Source organism: Asterias rubens, chromosome 2, assembly GCF_902459465.1.
Source record: "Asterias rubens chromosome 2, eAstRub1.3, whole genome shotgun sequence".
In the NCBI taxonomy this organism is placed as follows: domain Eukaryota; kingdom Metazoa; phylum Echinodermata; class Asteroidea; order Forcipulatida; family Asteriidae; genus Asterias; species Asterias rubens.
This window is the reverse complement of record NC_047063.1, coordinates 22,591,733-22,611,426: the sequence shown is the minus strand read 5'-3', so window position 1 is coordinate 22,611,426 and position 19,694 is coordinate 22,591,733. Positions and strand designations below refer to the sequence as shown.

At 39.0% G+C, this 19,694-nt stretch overlaps 1 protein-coding gene across 2 annotated transcripts in view; it reads right to left on the bottom strand.

The window, feature by feature from the left end:
* The window catches only part of LOC117306845 (trichohyalin-like), an 84,401-nt gene that overhangs the window by 38,677 nt on the left and 26,030 nt on the right, over window positions 1–19,694 (bottom strand). For both annotated transcript variants that reach the window (XM_033791395.1, XM_033791396.1), the window contains exons 18-20: window positions 3,191–3,316; window positions 1,626–1,782; window positions 38–181 (exon numbers count right to left, since the gene is read on the bottom strand). In XM_033791395.1, the coding sequence (XP_033647286.1) occupies window positions 38–181; window positions 1,626–1,782; window positions 3,191–3,316 (427 nt within the window). The remainder of the gene's footprint in view (window positions 1–37; window positions 182–1,625; window positions 1,783–3,190; window positions 3,317–19,694) is intronic.

Genomic DNA, 19,694 nt, shown 5'->3' with positions numbered 1-19,694 from the left:
CACTTATCGGATCTAGAAGACTAAAACCTGAGGTTACCTTCACTGATCCTCTTCCTCCTTTTCTCCATTCTCTTTCTTAGTTTTTCCTCATAGTCCTGCCGACTGTCTCCCATCAGTTTCCGTAGATCTGTCTCGGCCTTGTCATTATCGCTCAGGAGTACAGCGAGTAGGTCCATCTTACCTGCACAATAAGGAAAAAACAAGAACAATTCATAATTTTTTTTTTTTGTGTGACAAAGGAAGAGGGGGAGGGAAAGGGCTGATTGAACCACTAAAGGATAAAAACACAAAAGACAAAACTAAAGGTAGGATGAGGGAGAAACAGTATTTAGCTAGCGAATGAGACAGACTAAAAAGTTTTTTATATATCTGTAAAACGAAAAGAAGCAAAGACAGGAGAACGAAAAGACAAATTTGTGTTAGTTATTATTTATTTTTTTATGTTTAAAGACACTGGACACCTTCAGTAATTGTCAGTCAAAGACCAGTTTTCTCACTTGGTGTATCACAAACTTGTGAAAATTTGGACTCAATTGGTTGTTGAAGTTGCGAGATAATAATGGAAGAGAAACTTCCTTGTCACCTGAAGTTGTGTGCTTTCAGATGCTTGATTTTGGGACCTCAAAATCTAATTCTATGGTCTCGAAATCAAATTCAAATATTCTAGTAGAAAATTACTTCTTTCTCAAAAACTACATTACTTCAGAGGGAGTCGTTTCTCACAATCAACAGCTCTCCATTGCTTGTTACCAAGTAAGTATTTATGCTAACAGTTATTTTGAGTAATTACCAATAGTGTCCAGTGCCTTTAAACCATGGGTTAAATGGTCTGGAGTAAGCTTGGGCGACATCACAATTTTATTGAAAATTGCAATACCAGTTCTTAAATCATTATGACATCGGGTCAGTAGTTTTTAATTGCAATATCAGTGAATCAAGGTTTAAATGAAGTACTGCAATGAATTTCCTAATCGAGATGATCTTGCAAAGTGCTTTTTCAAAACATTGAAAGTCACAGGCCTAACCACAATATTTCCAAACTGATCTTGACCCAACCTAGTTTCTTCAAAATAACCAACATCAAAGCCTTAGCCTTAGCCTTCAGGAGATCTGCTTCCAACTCAAACAGTCTGTATAGTTACATCAAGTCAAGCTGAACTCTTTTTGTCATTGTCCAGAGTGAGCCTGTAAAAGAGTCGATGGCAGGAGTCCCACAAAGATACGTTCTTCATTTCATTCAATCAAAGCCTTCATCAGGCAGTCTCACACAGACTCTACAGAATGTAACACAATTGTATCACCCGAACTTAGTCTGGAGGCTCCTTAACCACAGTTTCTCCTACATGTAACTCAGTGAAACAGTCTATCTGTGGTTGTTTTAAGAGAGTGTCTCTCAAGACACTCTCTGAACTATTTTGTCACTGCCAGAGTGAAGCCTGGTTCATACTTCCTGCGAATGCGAATGCGACGTGAATTTGACGTCACAACATTCCTTTCACAGTGATATTCGCAAGTGAGTTGAGCAGAGTTGAACTGCTGTGAATTATTTGTTGCGAATTTGTGACGTCAACATTCGCTTCGCATTCGCAGGAAGTATGAACCGGCTGTTTTAGGACCTACTGCACCTTCTTTACGTAATTTCATCTCTTCTCGTTTCAGCTCCAAGAGTTTCTTCTGTCTGTCTTGCTCGTTCATCCTGGCCCATTCTGCTTCCCCAAGCTGATTCCTCAAGACGTCTACAAGGAGCTTGTCCTTTAAGGTGTCGTACTTCTTATCGAGGGCCTATAGGATGAGTCCAAGGATTGGATATAAAACGTGAGACTTCATTTTCATTACTGATTAATTTTTGGGGAATTGGAATCTTCAGTACAAATATGTGTACATTCAGTTGAATGTCAGTCAATCATGTCAATACTGAACAAATGCAACTACAACAAACTAAAACTTTGTTCTTATATACAAGTACATAGCGCACATAACCTAGTAGCTTAATCAAGGTGTTTCACAACATTATTATCCGGTTCATGGGTCACACACCTCCCTTAACCTCCTTAACTCCCTGTGGAGCGTACAACTCCAGGCTGCTTATACTGAGAGTATGATTCTTTTACTTGAACTTTTTGCCTTTGAAGGGTCTGGGTGCTTTTTGTAGGACACAAAACCCAATGTCCACAGATTTACATCAAACTCACACGGTTTGCAAATAATGATGATAGAAAGCTTCCCTCAAATATATTACTTGCTGAGGTGCTGTAGGTTTTGAGAAATGAGTAAAACAAGTCACAAAAATAATTTTTGTCTCTCATTACGAAAACTATTTCAGCATGTAAAACATATTTTCGTGACACTGTTTTACTCATTTCTCAAAAACTACAGCACCTTCAGCTAGTCATATTTTAAGGGAAGCTCTCTACTATCATTATCTTCAAACTGCAAACTGTGTAAGCTTAATGTAAGTCTGTGGACATTGTGTTTTGTGTTACAAAAAGTACCCAAATCCTTTAACTTATTATTTTGTTTGTTTTAATATTGTAATAAAAATTCAAAATGTTTTTAATATACCAGTATATAAATAAATTTAAGCACTAGGGAAAAGTTCCATTGCAACACTTTCTCAGACCTCACAGATTTTCATCTCTTCACCTGGGTTTAAAGGGAAACAATAAAGTATCATGCTCAATGACATATAAGTGGCATGACCAGAAATTGAACCCAAACTCTAGTGACTTTGGCCATCAGAGTACGATGCACAAGACCACTCGTCCCAACAATTTTTACTAAATAAAAAATTTTCCTGGTAATTCTATGAGTTCTTTGGAAAAATGTCCATATCCTGCTATCATTTTTTTTGTTTTCGTTATGAAATTATTTAGTATCTAATTAACTCAAAAGAGATGTTCCTTTTGGGCAACAATGAGTGTGCAAAAGTGGTGGCAGGATACGTAGATCTGTCCAATTCGTGTCCTTAATAGACCGAGTCCAATATGACGTCACCATTCAAGCACCTGCCCCACAATATGATGTCTGTCATCGTGTGCGTGTGTACGTGTGCACTCGCGTGCCGTAGAAATCAGGCAAGGAACGCTGCGTGCTTCAATGATGAACGCGTTTAGGCATGCAGCGCCTAGCGCCCTACGAGATGACCACTTTCATAGCAACAAAGGGGTTATTGGATACGGTCTATACTGACCTTCAAGATGTCATCATCCTCTGCGGCTCCTTCGTACTGAGTGAAGACAAGGAGCAGATTCTTGCCGATGTTTGCTTTGGCTTCCCAGACCTGCTTCAAACGTAGCTTGGACAACTCCTCCTCGCTCTGTAAAAAAAAAACAGTCAAGGAATCATGATGAGATCCTACCAATAATTTATTTTAATGTTTTATTCAATAAACCGTGCTTACACACTTTGGTTTAAGGAAAAAACAAATTATGTTCAAAAATCTTGTCTGTAAAAAAGCTGACATTGAGTCTAATCTTTTGATTTTGTGGAGTCGAAGTACACCCATAAGCAAATTGAGATCAATGTTTTCTTATTGCTTGCTCAAATAAAAAAGTTTTCCAAATAAACAAGTCACCAAACAGTGATTAATATGAGAGGCCATTGACAAAAGTTGCCAAAAAGGAAGGGGTTAACCAGAGTTGAAAATGTTCCTTCTACGGTGTGTGCAAAATGTAACTAAACTATTTATTCTCTACATTTGACAACTCAGCCATGACAAACAAATGTCCCGTTAGTCTTTTTATCTGTGAAGCTTTTTAGCAAGAATTTTTCAACTATCAGCAAAAAAAAAAAGAAAAACTGTTAACTTTCGTTATGCAAGTTTGCCCATATCAAGGCTAAAAGTCACTCTTGGTAAGTGGTTATAAAAGAAGACAAAATAAATGTGAGAAATGACTCAGAGGAGCTGAAGGTTGGATTTGTCATAGCTCTTAAAGGAAACATGCACTAGGCAAGGAGTTTCTTCAGTGCTTGCTCAAATAATTTTTTATATATAAATAAAACAAGTCACCAACCAGTGTTAAAGAAGAGAGGCCATTGACAAAAGTTGCCCAAACGGAAGGGGTTAACCGGAGAAATTTCTTCTACAGTGTGAACAAATATAACTAAAATATTTATTCCCTAATGGATCCTTTACTTCAGCCTCAGAGCCTCACACATTTGACAACTCGGCCACGACAACAACAATTTCCATTTGTCTTTTCATTTGTGAAGCTTTTTAGCAATATTTTTTTTCAAATAGCAGCAAAATAAAATAAACACAAATTTTCCTTCCGTATAATTTAACAAAACCATTAACTTGCCTAACTTGTCACAGTCCATATACACTGCTTTTGCCTAAGACGATTTAGCGCTTATTGCTGCAATAAACATTCATTATACTTACTGCCTCATAACTACCCAAGCCCCCAAAAATGTGTTCATTCGATCAAATTCTCCTCATTGAACTCAAGTCTCCTCACTCATGGGGTGACAGGTAGATCTTGTCTTTGTACCACAAAATTAAAATCTTTTCTCAAAACTTATCTTATGTCACAGAGGACTAATTTTGTTGTGTCTGTTTTTCTTTGTTTTGTTTTTGGTTTTACTGCGCCTTGAACACCCAGCAGGGTGGACATGTGCGCATTACAAGTCTTATTATTGTTTTTATTATAAGTTACTGTTCGAAACATCACCTGCTCAGAACTAATAGGTAATAACTGCATTTTCATATTCATAATGAACAAAACGTCATTTAAAGAAAAATGTGTATAAATTTAAAAACATTTATTAAAATTTACAAATGAATGATTCACTTAGAAAATTTATGTTAAACTTCTTTTTGTGAAACAAATAGTGAGAAGACCTTTGAAGATTTTGATCAATAAGTCCTGTTACTCGGAGCTCAAGCAGGGTAAAGTGCACAGTTGACTAAAGTCACCATTGGGGCTCAAGCAGGGTATAGTGCACAGTTGACTAAAGTCACCATTGGGGCTCAAGCAGGGTAAAGTGCACAGTTGACTAAAGTCACCATTGGGGCTCAAGCAGGGTATAGTGCACAGTTGACTAAAGTCACCATTGGGGCTCAAGCAGGGAATAGTGCACAGTTGACTAAAGTCACCATTGGGGCTCAAGCAGGGTATAGTGCACAGTTGACTAAAGTCACCATTGGGGCTCAAGCAGTGTATAGTGCACAGACAACGACATGTACATGTAAAGTCACCATTGGGGCTCAAGCAGGGTAAAGTGCACAGACAACGACATGTACATGTAAAGTCACCATTGGGGCTCAAGCAGGGTATAGTGCACAGACAACGACATGTACATGTAAAGTCACCATTGGGGCTCAAGCAGGGTAAAGTGCACAGACAACGACATGTACATGTAAAGTCACCATTGGGGCTCAAGCAGGGTATAGTGCACAGACAACGACATGTACATGTAAAGTCACCATTGGGGCTCAAGCAGGGTAAAGTGCACAGTTGACTAAAGTCACCATTGGTCTCAAGCAGGGTATAGTGCACAGTTCACTAAAGTCACCATTGGGGCTCAAGCAGAGTTAAGTGCACACAGTTGACTCAAGTCACCATAAGGGCTCAAGCAGGGTATTGTGCACAGTTGACTAAAGTCACCATTGGGCCTCAAGCAGTTAAGTGCACACAGTTGACTAAAGTCACCATTGGGGCTCAAGCAGAGTGAAGTGCACACAGTTGACTAAAGTCACCATTGGGGCTCAAGCAGGGTATTGTGCAAAGTTGACTATTGCTCCATTAGGGCTCAAGAAGGGTTAGTGCACAGTCGAATAAGTTACAGGAAGTACAGTCCTCACTGCGGCCACAGAGTTTCTCAAAGACTCATCAACATTATATGGTTAAGTACCTGACATCTGGTTAAAGATAAAGACCAAGTGAATATAACTGCTCTACTTTTAGACTACCAATAGCTGCATGCCTTGGCTAGAAACCTTAAAATATTTTAAAGCATATTCCTTAAAGACAGTGAACACTATTGGTAATTGTCAAAGACCAGTCTTCTCACTTGCTGTATCTCAACGTATGCATAAAATAACAAACCTGTGAAAATTTCAGCTCAATCGGTCATCGAAGTCGCGAGATCAATGAAAGAAAAAACACCCTTGTCACCAAAGTTGTGTTCTTTTAGATGCTTGATTTCGAGACCAAATCTGAGGTCTCGAAATCAAATGCGTGTAAAATTACTTCTTTCTCGAAAACAATGTTACTTCAGAGGGAGCCCTTTCTCACAATGTTTTTACTGACAAAAGCTCCCCATTACTCTTTACCAAGTGGGGTTTTATGCTCATAATTATTTTGAGGAATTACCAATAGTGTCCAATGCCTTTACAGGATTTTGGTACTTTTTTTTAACACAAAACACAATGTACACAGATTGAAATTAAAGTTACATGGTTTGAAGATAATGATAATAGAAAGCTTACTTTAAAATAATACTTGCTGAGGTGCTGTAGGTTTGCAGAAATGAGTAATTAAAACCCTGTCACGATTGTAACTGGTAAAAACGTGTTACATGCTAACTGAAATTTCATCTTTTGAGACGAAAATTATTTTCGTGACTTGTTTTATTCATTTCTCAAAAACTGCAGCACCTCAGCAAGTAATATTTTCAGGAAAGCTTTCTATTATCATTATCTTCGAAGAGTAGGTTTAATCTAAATCTGTGGACAACGTATCCTACAAAAAGTACCCCAGACTCTTTAATGAACTCAGCACTTTAGCCATAGGACCTTGAGTTTAATGCAGTAAACCACTTAGCCAAGACAAAGTAGTTACTAATTAAAACTCTTTATTACCATTATGCATTAACTAGTGTCGTTATAACTTGCACTTAGCTGCTTAAAATAAACATGTTTTCACTCTGAGATGTATTTAAAAAGATCAAACCTACTCTTAGCGAAAAAGTAAATTGCCTTCAGTTACTGACCTTGATGAAGAGACCACTACGCCGAGACAATTAAGCAAATAATTAAAACTCGTGCTTACCATCATGCATTATCTAGTGTCATTAGCTGTTTGAGCACTTAGCTGTTTAAAGTAGACTTGATTTTACTCTCAGATGTGCTTAATAATTGGAAACCAACTAAGACTACAGCGGAAAGGAAGACGCCTTAAGTCACTGAATAATGCAGAACACGTGATAAAGGCTACACATTACTTCAGTTCCTTTTAAAGACCAATACAATGCTTAATCAAGGCATAAAGTAAAGTGCAGTTCTCGCTGTGGCCACAAGAGTCCCTGCTTCATACCTCACCAGATGGTTAAGGCTGTATCTGTAACTGACATTGAGTTAAAGATCAACACCAAGTGAAGATAGCTTTACAACATCTGACATCTTTCAGATTTACCTTGTAATGGAAACCTTCAAAGCTGTTGTCATGGTTGTTTTCATTGTAGAGAGTTGCACTAATGAGTGCCCCAAAGTGTTCAATGAAACTTTCAACAAGGCAAGTAACCGTGCATTAGTGAATCATGTGTTTGAATGGAAGACTGTATCATCTCCTGTGATCTGTGGGCGATACTGCTTGATGGATCCAGATTGTGCATCGTTTAACTACTTTGAGTGTAGCCATGTTTGTCAGTTGAACAATTCTACTCAAAGCCAAAGCTCTGATGACTTCATTGAGCTGCATGGAGTTTCCCACTATGATGACAACTTGGAAACTCCTTCCCTTTCTGCACCAGACTCTACACAATTTAGTAGTTGTCTGAAGTTATACGTGGCCACTTGCTGTCAGAGTGGCATCTACACTATCTACCCTTCGGCTAAGACTGATGGTGTGCAAGTCTACTGTGATATGGAGACGGATGGAGGAGGCTGGATTGTGTTTCAGAGGAGACAAGATGGCTCAGTTGACTTTTACCGTACTTGGGCTGAATACCAATCTGGGTTTGGTGATCTCTCCACAGAGTTCTGGCTGGGTAATGACATACTACGTGACCTTACTGAGTCAGGACAATGGCGATTAAGGGTAGATATGGCTGATTGGGACGGAAACACAGCTTGGGCCAGTTATGATGAGTTCGCTGTATCAGGTGACAAGTACACTCTCCGTGTTGGTTTCTATAAAGCTTACAATTCACCAGGTGACTCAATGGCATACCACAATGGCCAGTCCTTTAGTACTAAGGATCAGGACAATGATATGTCATCGGGAAATAGTTGTGCACAACTTGCTCTAGGAGCGTGGTGGTTTCAACAATGTACGGAGTCAGATCTCAATGGCCATTACTACCATCGGAGTGAAGCATTCAACCGATGAGGCTTAGAGTGGGAAACATGGAAAGGTGATGACTACTCCTTAAAAAACTGCTCCATGAAAATACGAGAAGTCCTGTAAAATGAAAGCATAATTCTCTAACTAGAAAGTATGGAGTAAGTTTAGGGAATATTGCCTTCAGATCTCACAAAATTGTGCATCTTTGAATTACTCTATAATAACACAAAGAGTGTGTGGAAATTTGTGAGTAATGAATACAAAAAAATTAAACATGACTCTGGAGAAAACAAGCAGAACAATCAGTCTGCCATTTTGTTGAGTCAAAATTTGGATCTGTAAAAGAGCAGACCGAATGTTCAGTCATGAGTTATACCATAAACACAATTTCCAGGGATATTTATGCCTGAGAATCACTATGATGTGCTCTAAAAAATTTAAAAACCATATTCATTAAATTTCAACCGCTTTTTAGAGCCTCAAAAACTAAATCTGAAAGCAACGTGCCCCTTGTAAATAGTTAACCATGATCCTATAGTGTGTCTCTACATCAACATTTGATTTAATTCGCAACATCAAAAACTTTTTTTTTTTTTTTACTTGAATAAGGAGAAACAAACATTTATAAAGCTATCCATATAGTTAAGCTGGGGTGTTGTGTAGTGTATGTCCCTGAAGGTCTATGGTATATATGTTTTTCAATCCTATCAATTATTTAACAGACACCTCGAGTTGGAATCAAACTCATGGCGTTTTCAAGATGGAGTTAATTAAGGGTGTTGCGTAGCCTGCCCTCAGTATAGGTTTTTTTAGAAGTTATTGAACCGCAACAATGGTTGGGAATAGAACCAGTGGTGTATCCAACCTGGGACCTAGGAGCTCAGCTCTGGGTGTTGCATAGTGCCTGCAATTAATATATATATATAGATGGTTTTTTTTTTAGTGATGTCAATTATTTCACAGACACCTTTGGTGGTAAAACCAGTGGCATTTTCAATAGGGAGATCAGGATGTTGCATAGTGCCTGCAATTAGTTTAGGTTTTTTAGTGATGTCAAATATTTAACTGACACCTCGAGTGGGAATCGAACCAGTGCCTTTCTCAGTAGGAAGGTCAGGGTGTTGAGTAGTGCTTGCCCTCCTTATAGTTATTTGAGTGATGTCATTGGTGGTAAAACCGGTGGTGTTTCCAAAAGGGAGGAAAGGGTGTTGAGTAGTGTCTGCAACTAGTTCAATTTTTTTAGTGATGTCAAATATTTAACAAACAACTCGAGTGGCAATCGAACCAGTGTTTTTTTATTAGGGAGGTTAGGGTGTTGCATAGTGCCTGCAATTAGTATAGTTTTTTTTAAAGTGATGTCAATTATTTAACAGACACCTTTGGTGGTAAAACCAGTGGCATTTGCAATAGGGAGATTAGGGTGGTGCATAGTGCCTGCAATTAGTTTAGGTTTTTGAGTGATGTGAAATATTTAACTGACTCCTTGAGTGGGAATCGAACCAGTGCCTTGTTCAGTAGGAAGGTCAGGGTGTTGAGTAGTGCTTGCCCTCATTATAGTTATTTGAGTGATGTCATTGGTGGTAAAGCCAGTGGTGTTTCCAAAAGGGAGGAAATGGTGTTGAGTAGTGTCTGCAACTACTTCAATTTTTCTAGTGATGTCAAATATTTAACAAACAACGCGAGCGGGAATCAAACCAGTTTTTTTTCAATAAGGAGGTTTGGGTGTTGATTAGTGCCTGCCCTCAGTATAGTTTTTCGGAGTTCTAGCAATTATTGTAACAGCCGCATTGGGAAGTGCTGCATAGAGCTGCCCCCATTTTAGAGGGGTTTTAATTGGCTTTAGATTTGCTAAATATATATTTTACACTTTGAAGTAAGCATGTACATAAAAATGCATTGTTAAAAAATCCAGTTTGAGATCTCTGCCAAAACCATGCAACAACATTCAAACATTGTATTGGGGCTGTGAAATATCCTGAGGCCTGACCAGACCAGTGTGTCCTAGTGAGCAAGGCTGGCAGTACAAGTCCATTGATGTCACAGCGCTATTGAATTGAGTGAAAAAGAAGCTATTACCTAATATGCATGTGAGCGAATAGGATATGGGCATTTTGGTGGAACCGAGCAGTGCCAGCTGCATGGGCCAAGATCCCTGTATTGTCTAAGTCCCAATCATCTTATGCACATGTCCGCGTAGCAAACTGAGATGAGAGTCATAGACCTCACATGTGTAAAGGGCGCCACAGATGGTGGTTGGGGAGCTGAGTATGTTGTACAATAAAACATCTTTGTTGCCAAACTGTTGCGTCGACTTGTGTTTGTTATTGCTGTCTTCGTCTTGAGCCAAGTCTATGAGCGAAGGGTCAGGGGTCAATACTAGCAGCCCATACCAAAACTGGGATGGTATATTTCTATCCCAACGGATCTGTCAATAGCCACTCAAACAGTTTCCTACCAGACCATATGCCAACACTAACTTAGGGTATTTGCCTAGCAACTTCCTGTTTGACTGATGCGCCAAAGTAGTCCAAGTGCCAAACTACAAGACAAATAACGATGTGTCTACCTGACCTATGGATCCAAACCATCAAGAGGACTTGAATGATTTTGAAAGATTGAGGCATTGACTTTCATCTGTTGGAGACAAATCTCCAGGGTTGATGAAGTCAGTTGTCTGCAAATAACGACAAGGAGGTAGGTTGAAAGTGCCAGGCAGGACACACAGCCTGGGGTAGATTTCACAAAGATAGTCTACTACTAGCACTCTTCAGGAGTTATTACAAATGAAAGGCTCGTCTCAAGTTAGAACTCGGGTAACTTTTTCCAACAAGAGATAAGATTAGTCTTAACTCTTGTTCAGGTTGACAAACTTTCACTTTTGGAAGTGTCTTCAGAATTGTTAATGAGTAATAGAACTGATCGATTGTCTCTGAACATTGATTTTAATAATTTGCAAAGAGGAACAACAACTTATGGGAAAACCCCACTTAGGAAAGTTGCCAGAATAATACATTCATTTTCTCTTTACCATCTCACACCGGTTAACTCCATATTTCCAAAGAGACTCTGGACCTAAAATTTCAATTGGTTCAAGAACAAACAAGTAGTGTTGCTGACTGCCCAAGAGAGTTTAGGACTGCCCATCCATTAAGTTTCATGTTACGAGCAATGTCATTGAAACAAACTCACACCCTATTAAACGATGTAGTTTCCAAGTTTTAGTGGCTTAACTACCTCTTTATTCGAAGCTTTCTCACAATGGAAGACCAAGAGCTCACAGACTTGGCCGTCAATAAAATTTTCAACAACAGAAACTATTTACTTCCTTAAAAAATTCAGCACTTTAAAAAAAACCTTGACTCAAGGAAGTGAACCACTTTAGCAGAGACAAATAAGTTAATAATTAAACTTGTTTATTGTGACCATCATGCATAATGTACTGTTTTAGCAACTATTTTTCGCTTGAAATAGAGAGCTTACTCTCAGAAGTTCTTTAATAATGACCATAAGAGCTTATTTGGGCATAAAACAAGGTACAGTTCTCACTGTGGCCACAGAGTGTGTGTGCTTCATGCCGCACCAGTTGGTTAAAGCTGTATCTGTAACTGACATTAAGTTAAAGATCAGTTGAAGATAACTTTACTTTATCTGACATCATTCAGATTTCCCTTCATCATGGAAGCGTTCAAAGCTGTTGCCGTGGTTATTTTAATTGTAGAAAGTTGCACAAGTGAGTGCCCCAAAATCTTCAATAAAAACTTTAACATGGCCGGTAACCGTGCACTAATGAATCATGTGTTTGATTGGAAGACTGCATCATCTCCTGTGATCTGTGGGCGAGACTGCTCGATGGATCCAGACTGTGCATCGTTCAACTACTATGAGTGTAGCCATATTTGTCAGTTGAACAATGCTACTCAAGCCCAAAACTCTAATAACTTCATTGAGCTGAAAGGAGTTTTCTACTTTGATGACAACTTGCAAACGCCTTCACTTTCAGCAACCATGTACTCTGAACAAGTTAGCAGTTGTTTAGAGTTATACCAAGCTGGTATTAATCAAAGTGGTATCTATACCATCTATCCGAACCCAAACATTTTTACTGATGGGGTGAAGGTCTACTGTGATATGGAGACGGATGGAGGTGGCTGGATCGTGTTCCAGAGGAGACAAGATGGTTCAGTTGACTTTTACCGTACTTGGGCTGAATACCAATCTGGGTTTGGTGATCTCTTCTCTGAGTTCTGGCTGGGTAATGATATCCTACGTGACCTTACTGAGTCAGGACAATGGCGATTAAGGGTAGATATGGCTGATTGGGACGGAAACACAGCTTGGGCCAGTTATGATGAGTTCGCTGTATCAGGTGACAAGTACACTCTCCATGTTGGTTTCTATAAAGCTTACAACTCACCAGGTGACTCAATGGCATACCACAATGGCAAGCCCTTCAGTACCAATGATCAGGACAATGATATGATACTGGATGAAAGTTGTGCACAAGGTACAAAAGGAGCATGGTGGTTTCAGAGCTGTTCTTATTCTCATCTGAATGGCCAATACTACCATCACAGTAAAGTGGTAAAACCACAAGGTTTAATGTGGGAAACCTGGAAAAGCGAACAATACTCCTTGAAGAATTGCTCCATAAAAATACGAGAAATTCTGTAACCTAAGCACAACTGTCTACATCAAGCGTGTAAAAAGAAGTGAACTGGTAAATAGTGGAGTAGGATTCTACTGTCAACACAGATAATTGATTCACACTGAAAACAGGGTGCTCATTCAGATAAGCCCCTGACAAGAGCTAATCGAACAATCACCCACCGCTTTCGTGGTGACAACATGCACCTCGGACCAGCCCAAAAGTGACAGGGCACTCAGAGCTGACCCAGGTGAGCACACAGAATGATGTCAAAGCTATACAACTGTATTACCAATAGTGTACAACGCCTTTACAGGATTTTGGTACTTTTTTTTAACACAAAACACAATGTACACAGATTGAAATTAAAGTTACATGGTTTGAAGATAATGATAATAGAAAGCTTACTTTAAAATAATACTTGCTGAGGTGCTGTAGGTTTGCAGAAATGAGTAATTAAAACCCTGTCACGATTGTAACTGGTAAAAACGTGTTACATGCTAACTGAAATTTCATCTTTTGAGACGAAAATTATTTTCGTGACTTGTTTTATTCATTTCTCAAAAACTGCAGCACCTCAGCAAGTAATATTTTCAGGAAAGCTTTCTATTATCATTATCTTCGAAGAGTAGGTTTAATCTAAATCTGTGGACAACGTATCCTACAAAAAGTACCCCAGACTCTTTAATGAACTCAGCACTTTAGCCATAGGACCTTGAGTTTAATGCAGTAAACCACTTAGCCAAGACAAAGTAGTTACTAATTAAAACTCTTTATTACCATTATGCATTAACTAGTGTCGTTATAACTTGCACTTAGCTGCTTAAAATAAACATGTTTTCACTCTGAGATGTATTTAAAAAGATCAAACCTACTCTTAGCGAAAAAGTAAATTGCCTTCAGTTACTGACCTTGATGAAGAGACCACTACGCCGAGACAATTAAGCAAATAATTAAAACTCGTGCTTACCATCATGCATTATCTAGTGTCATTAGCTGTTTGAGCACTTAGCTGTTTAAAGTAGACTTGATTTTACTCTCAGATGTGCTTAATAATTGGAAACCAACTAAGACTACAGCGGAAAGGAAGACGCCTTAAGTCACTGAATAATGCAGAACACGTGATAAAGGCTACACATTACTTCAGTTCCTTTTAAAGACCAATACAATGCTTAATCAAGGCATAAAGTAAAGTGCAGTTCTCGCTGTGGCCACAAGAGTCTCTGCTTCATACCTCACCAGATGGTTAAGGCTGTATCTGTAACTGACATTGAGTTAAAGATCAACACCAAGTGAAGATAGCTTTACAACATCTGACATCTTTCAGATTTACCTTGTAATGGAAACCTTCAAAGCTGTTGTCATGGTTGTTTTCATTGTAGAGAGTTGCACTAATGAGTGCCCCAAAGTGTTCAATGAAACTTTCAACAAGGCAAGTAACCGTGCATTAGTGAATCATGTGTTTGAATGGAAGACTGTATCATCTCCTGTGATCTGTGGGCGATACTGCTTGATGGATCCAGATTGTGCATCGTTTAACTACTTTGAGTGTAGCCATGTTTGTCAGTTGAACAATTCTACTCAAAGCCAAAGCTCTGATGACTTCATTGAGCTGCATGGAGTTTCCCACTATGATGACAACTTGGAAACTCCTTCCCTTTCTGCACCAGACTCTACACAATTTAGTAGTTGTCTGAAGTTATACGTGGCCACTTGCTGTCAGAGTGGCATCTACACTATCTACCCTGCGGCTAAGACTGATGGTGTGCAAGTCTACTGTGATATGGAGACGGATGGAGGAGGCTGGATTGTGTTTCAGAGGAGACAAGATGGCTCAGTTGACTTTTACCGTACTTGGGCTGAATACCAATCTGGGTTTGGTGATCTCTCCACAGAGTTCTGGCTGGGTAATGACATACTACGTGACCTTACTGAGTCAGGACAATGGCGATTAAGGGTAGATATGGCTGATTGGGATGGAAACACAGCTTGGGCCAGTTATGATGAGTTCGCTGTATCGGGTGACAAGTACACTCTCCGTGTTGGTTTCTATAAAGCTTACAACTCACCAGGTGACTCAATGGGATACCACAATGGCCAGTCCTTTAGTACTAAGGATCAGGACAATGATATGTTATCGGGAAATAGTTGTGCACAACTTGCTCTAGGAGCGTGGTGGTTTCAACAATGTACGGTGTCAGATCTCAATGGCCATTACTACCATCGGAGTGAAGCATTCAACCCACGAGGCTTAGAGTGGGAAACATGGAAAGGTAATGAATACTCCTTAAAAAACTGCTCCATGAAAATACGAGAAGTTCTGTAAAATGAAAGCATAATTCTCTAACTAGAAAGTACGGAGTAAGTTTAGGGAATATTGCCTTCAGATCTCAGTAAATTGTGCATCTTTGAATTACTCTATAATAACACAAAGAGTGTGTGGAAATTTGTGAGTAATGAATACAAAAAAATTAAACATGACTCTGGAGAAAACAAGCAGAACAATCAGTCTGCCATTTTGTTGAGTCAAAATTTGGATCTGTAAAAGAGCAGACCGAATGTTCAGTCATGAGTTATACCATAAACACAATTTCCAGAGATATTTATGCCTGAGAATCACTATGATGTGCTCTAAAAAATTTAAAAACCATATTCATTAAATTTCAACCGCTTTTTAGAGCCTCAAAAACTAAATCTGAAAGCAACGTGCCCCTTGTAAATAGTTAACCATGATCCTATAGTGTGTCTCTACATCAACATTTGATTTAATTCGCAACATCAAAAACTAATTTTTTTTTTATAGTTTACTTGAATAAGGAGAAACAAACATTTATAAAGCTATCACTATAGTTAAAGTGGGGTGTTGTGTAGTGTATGTCCCTGAAGGTCTATGGTATATATGTTTTTCAATCCTATCAATTATTTAACAGACACCTCGAGTTGGAATCAAACTCATGGCGTTTTCAAGATGGAGTTAATTAAGGGTGTTGCGTAGCCTGCCCTCAGTATAGTTTTTTTTAGAAGTTATTGAACCGCAACAATGGTTGGGAATAGAACCAGTGGTGTATCCAACCTGGGACCTAGGAGCTCAGCTCTGGGTGTTGCATAGTGCCTGCAATTAGTATATATATATATAATTTTTTTTTTTAGTGATGTCAATTATTTCACAGACACCTTTGGTGGTAAAACCAGTGGCATTTGCAATAGGGAGATCAGGATGTTGCATAGTGCCTGCAATTAGTATAGGTTTTTTAGTGATGTCAAATATTTAACTGACACCTCGAGTGGGAATCGAACCAGTTCCTTGTTCAGTAGGAAGGTCAGGGTGTTGAGTAGTGCTTGCCCTCATTATAGTTATTTGAGTGATGTCATTGGTGGTAAACCGGTGGTGTTTCCAAAAGGGAGGAAAGGGTGTTGAGTAGTGTCTGCAACTAGTTCAATTTTTTTAGTGATGTCAAATATTTAACAAACAACTCGAGTGGCAATCGAACCAGTGTTTTTTTATTAGGGAGGTTAGGGTGTTGCATAGTGCCTGCAATTAGTATAGTTTTTTTTAAAGTGATGTCAATTATTTAACAGACACCTTTGGTGGTAAAACCAGTGGCATTTTCAATAGGGAGATTAGGGTGTTGCATAGTGCCTGCAATTAGTTTAGGTTTTTGAGTGATGTGAAATATTTAACTGACTCCTTGAGTGGGAATCGAACCAGTTCCTTGTTCAGTAGGAAGGTCAGGGTGTTGAGTAGTGCTTGCCCTCATTATAGTTATTTGAGTGATGTCATTGGTGGTAAACCGGTGGTGTTTCCAAAAGGGAGGAAAGGGTGTTGAGTAGTGTCTGCAACTAGTTCAATTTTTTTAGTGATGTCAAATATTTAACAAACAACTCGAGTGGCAATCGAACCAGTGTTTTTTTATTAGGGAGGTTAGGGTGTTGCATAGTGCCTGCAATTAGTATAGTTTTTTTTAAAGTGATGTCAATTATTTAACAGACACCTTTGGTGGTAAAACCAGTGGCATTTTCAATAGGGAGATTAGGGTGTTGCATAGTGCCTGCAATTAGTTTAGGTTTTTGAGTGATGTGAAATATTTAACTGACTCCTTGAGTGGGAATCGAACCAGTGCCTTTCTCAGTAGGAAGGTCAGGGTGTTGAGTAGTGCTTGCCCTCCTTATAGTTATTTGAGTGATGTCATTGGTGGTAAACCGGTGGTGTTTCCAAAGGGAGGAAAGGGTGTTGAGTAGCGTCTGCAACTAGTTTAATTTTTTTAGTGATGTCAAATATTTAACAAACAACTCGAGCGGGAATCAAACCAGTTTTTTTTTTCAATAAGGAGGTTTGGGTGTTGATTAGTGCCTGCCCTCAGTATAGTTTTTCGGAGTTCTAGCAATTATTGTAACAGCCGCATTGGGAAGTGCTGCATAGAGCTGCCCCCATTTTAGAGGGGTTTTCATTGGCTTTAGATTTGCTAAATATATATTTTACACTTTGAAGTAAGCATGTACATAAAAATGCATTGTTAAAAAATCCAGTTTGAGATCTCTGCCAAAACCATGCAACAACATTCAAACATTGTATTGGGGCTGTGAAATATCCTGAGGCCTGACCAGACCAGTGTGTCCTAGTGAGCAAGGCTGGCAGTACAAGTCCATTGATGTCACAGCGCTATTGAATTGAGTGAAAAAGAAGCTATTACCTAATATGCATGTGAGCGAATAGGATATGGGCATTTTGGTGGAACCGAGCAGTGCCGGCTGCATGGGCCAAGATCCCTGTATTGTCTAAGTCCCAACCATATTATGCACATGTCCGCGTAGCAAACTGAGATGAGAGTCATAGACCTCACATGTGTAAAGGGCACCACAGATGGTGGTTGGGGAGCTGAGTATGTTGTACAATAAAACATCTTTGTTGCCAAACAGTTGCGTCGACTTGTGTTTGTTATTGCTGTCTTCGTCTTGAGCCAACTCTATGGGCAAAGGGTCAGGGGTCATTACTAGCAGCCCATACCAAAACTGGGATGGTATATTTCTATCCCAACGGATCTGTCAATAGCCACTCAAACAGTTTCCTACCAGACCATATGCCAACACTAACTTAGGGTATTTGCCTAGCAACTTCCTGTTTGACTGATGCGCCAAAGTACTCCAAGTGCCAAACTACAAGATAAATAACGATGTGTCTACACCTGACCTCTGGATCCAAACCATCAAGAGGACTTGAATAATTTTGAAAGATTGAGGCATTGACTTTCATCTATTGGAGACAAATCTCCAGGGTTGATGGAGTCAGTTGTCTGCAAATAACGACAAGGAGGTAGGTTGAAAGTGCCAGGCAGGACACACAGCCTGGGGTAGATTTCACAAAGATAGTCTTAACTTAGGACTACTAGCACTCTTCAGGAGTTATTACAAATGAAAGGCTCGTCCCCAGTTAGAACTCGAGTAACTTTTTCCAACAAGAGATAAGATTAGTCTTAACTCTTTCTGAAATCTAACCCCTGTTCAGGTTGACAAACTTTCACTTTTGGAAGTGTCTTCAGAATTGTTAATGAGTAATAGAACTGATCGATTGTCTCTGAATATTGATTTAATTTGCAAAGAGGAACAACAACTTACGGGAAAACCCCACTTAGGAAAGTCGCCAGAATAATACATTCATTTTCTCTTTACCATCTCACACCAGTTAACTCCATATTTTAAAAGGGACTCTGGACCAAAAATTTTAATTGGTTCAAGAACAAACAAGTAGTGTTGCTGACTGCCCAAGAGAGTTAAGGACTGCTCATCCATTAAGTTTCATGTTACGAGTAATGTCATTGAAACAAACTCACACACTATTAAAGGATGTAGTTTCCAAGTTTTGGTGGCTTAACTAACTCTTTGTTCGAAGCTTTCTCACAATGGAAGACCAAGAGCTGACAGACTTGGCTGTCAATCAAATTTTCAACAACAGGAACTATTAACTTCCTTAAAAAATTCAGCACTTTAAAAAAAACCTTGACTCAAAGAAGTAGACCACTTTAGCAGAGACAAATAAGTTAATAATTAAACTTGTTTATTGTGACCATCGTGCATAATGTACTGTTGTAGCAACACTTAGCAATTATTATCCGCTTGAAATAGAGAGCTTACTCTCATTTCATTTCATTTCATTTCATTTATTAATTTCACAGGCAAAAAAAGAAGTTCTTTAATAATGAAACGACCTTAAGTACAGCAAAAACACAATTGCCTCAGCTTAACGCATGCCTTTAATAATAAAGGACCACACTTTACTTCCAATACATGTAGCTCCCTCTAAAGACCATAAGAGCTTATTTTGGCATAAAACGAGGTACAGTTCTCACTGTGGCCACAGAGTGTGTGTGCTTCATGCCGCACCAGTTGGTTAAAGCTGTATCTGTAACTGACATTAAGTTAAAGATCAGTTGAAGATAACTTTACTTTATCTGACATCATTCAGATTTCCCTTCATCATGGAAGCCTTCAAAGCTGTTGCCGTGGTTATTTTAATTGTAGAAAGTTGCACAAGTGAGTGCCCCAAAATCTTCAATAAAAACTTTAACATGGCCGGTAACCGTGCACTAATGAATCATGTGTTTGATTGGAAGACTGCATCATCTCCTGTGATCTGTGGGCGAGACTGCTCGATGGATCCAGACTGTGCATCGTTCAACTACTATGAGTGTAGCCATATTTGTCAGTTGAACAATGCTACTCAAGCCCAAAACTCTAATAACTTCAATGAGCTGAAAGGAGTTTTCTACTTTGATGACAACTTGCAAACGCCTTCACTTTCAGCAACCATGTACTCTGAACAAGTT